The 2,168-nt window shown below is 35.7% G+C and overlaps 1 protein-coding gene across 1 annotated transcript; it reads left to right on the forward strand.

Annotated features, from left to right (window-relative positions):
- Positions 1 to 411: 411 nt before the first annotated feature.
- On the forward strand, positions 412 to 2,128 carry LOC107302024 (glutamate receptor ionotropic, kainate 1-like; the record flags this gene model as incomplete). Its single annotated transcript, XM_015831159.1, has 2 exons — positions 412 to 615; positions 1,901 to 2,128. Coding segments are annotated over 2 exons (432 nt in total), but the record flags the coding sequence as incomplete, so codon positions are not given.
- Positions 2,129 to 2,168: the final 40 nt, after the last annotated feature.

Raw genomic sequence — 2,168 nt, forward strand, 5'->3', positions numbered from 1 at the left:
ATGGAAACTAATCAAGGAGAGAAGCAACCTAGAACTAAGGAGAAACTTCCTGACAGTTAGAACAATTAACCAGTGGAACAACCTGCCTCCAGAAGCGGTGAATGCTCCAACACTGGAAGTTTTTAAGAAGAGACTGGACAGCCATTTGTCCGAAATGGTATAGGGTTTCCTGCCTGAGCAGGGGGTTGGACTAGATGAGTTCCAAGGTCCCCTCCAACTGCTACTACTACTACTACTACTACTACTACTACTACTTATTATTATTATTATTATTATTATTATTAATAATAATAATAATAATAATAATAATTGATATTAAGCTAAGCATCTATATATTTTAGCATATGACTAATCTTTTTCTGTATTTCAAAAATAGCTGGTTATACAAATGTCTCATGTATTTTTATACAGGAAGATCCCTATGTCATGTACAAGAAATCTGACAAACCTCTTTATGGTAATGATCGATTTGAAGGTTACTGCCTGGATTTATTGAAGGAGTTATCAAGTATTTTAGGCTTCATCTATGAAGTAAAACTAGTATCTGATGGAAAATATGGAGCCCAGAATGATAAAGGAGAATGGAATGGGATGGTCAAAGAACTCATAGATCACGTAAGATTGAATCATCATCTTGATCATTCATTTCAGCTTGCACTGATCACTAACAGAAACACATAAACTTACACTGATCACTAACAGAAACATATAAAATACTAAACGTCTATACCTTTTTTTCCTCTGTAGATTATAAGAACAAAATTTAAATGGAGAGATTTTTTTATTCGCAGAAACTCCTATCTTAAAAATTTACATGCAATGCAATTCTCTTACTGTGAACCAAGCTATCATGTGATACTTAGTAAAGCATGTATTTTAAGAACTCTGAACATCCTTTATCCTTAACTGCAGATATAGGAGGAAGAAATGACTGACGGCCACTTTTCTTCTTATAATTTTATTCACCTTAATGGTTTATATTCCTTGCTTCTCTAGATTAGAGATGACCAAAATGTTGTCCTTCATATCTTGCTGGACAATATTTTGTATTATCCATCAGTATTGACTGTGCTCCTTATAGTTGAGTTAACATTTGGGAAGGAGAGGCTATACTCACTCACTGAGCATAATGTTTTGTATTAGCCCATTCCTTACAACATGAACATTATGTGCTGTTAGAACACAGACAAAACAGCCAACTTATACAGTATATGGACTAGGAGGCATGAAGAACTGTAGAATCAAATCTAAGTAAATTGTAGTTTAAATTTATATTTCTATATGAAAATTTCCCTTGAAAAACATCACTTTGGAATCTCTCAGTTTCACTTTTTCTATTACACTTAATGGATTCTGCATACTCAGTGTTTACCAACAGCACTTCATCATAACCGCTCAAGAGTCACCTAAAAGGATGAAACACTAAATCACATACAGTAATCATAAAAATACATTATTTACAAAGCATCCTTGCTCTATATGTTTTTGAATAAATAAAAGGAAGATAAGTGTGCCTTCTTACAGTGATTTTCTGGAAGTAAGGCCCCTTAATGCAATGGAACTTATTGCTGAATAGACATGAATACAATAATCTTACACATTTCCATTCCTTTCTCAACAAGCTTTAATGAGAAAAACATTTTTGCTTGAAATTTATTGACCTATACCAGGGGTGTCAAACTGCCGGCCCACTGGCCGGATGCATCACACGGAAGCCGCACCCACCCCATTGCCAGCAATGGCAAAACTGTCCTGATATCTTGCACGATGTCATGTGACGTCACGAGTTTGACATGTCTGACCTCTACTGATGCTTGAGAGAGTAACTGATACAATAAAAATATGTTTATTTGTTTCTACAGTGGAAATGAGTAGATAATTCTTTAATTTGTATTCCCAGAAAGCTGACCTGGCAGTTGCTCCCCTCACTATTACCTACGTAAGAGAAAAAGTTATAGACTTTTCAAAACCATTCATGACGCTGGGAATCAGTATTTTGTACCGGAAGCCAAATGGTACAAATCCTGGGGTTTTCTCCTTTCTAAACCCTCTTTCTGCTGATATTTGGATGTATGTGCTGCTAGCCTGCCTGGGAGTCAGCTGTGTGCTCTTTGTCATTGCACGGTGAGTTTAAAAGCCCCACTTGTGTAATAGCAAAACACATCCAA

This window comes from Protobothrops mucrosquamatus, unplaced genomic scaffold (assembly GCF_001527695.2).
Source record: "Protobothrops mucrosquamatus isolate PMUCROS unplaced genomic scaffold, P.Mucros_1.0 scaffold23128, whole genome shotgun sequence".
Lineage (NCBI taxonomy): Eukaryota > Metazoa > Chordata > Lepidosauria > Squamata > Viperidae > Protobothrops > Protobothrops mucrosquamatus.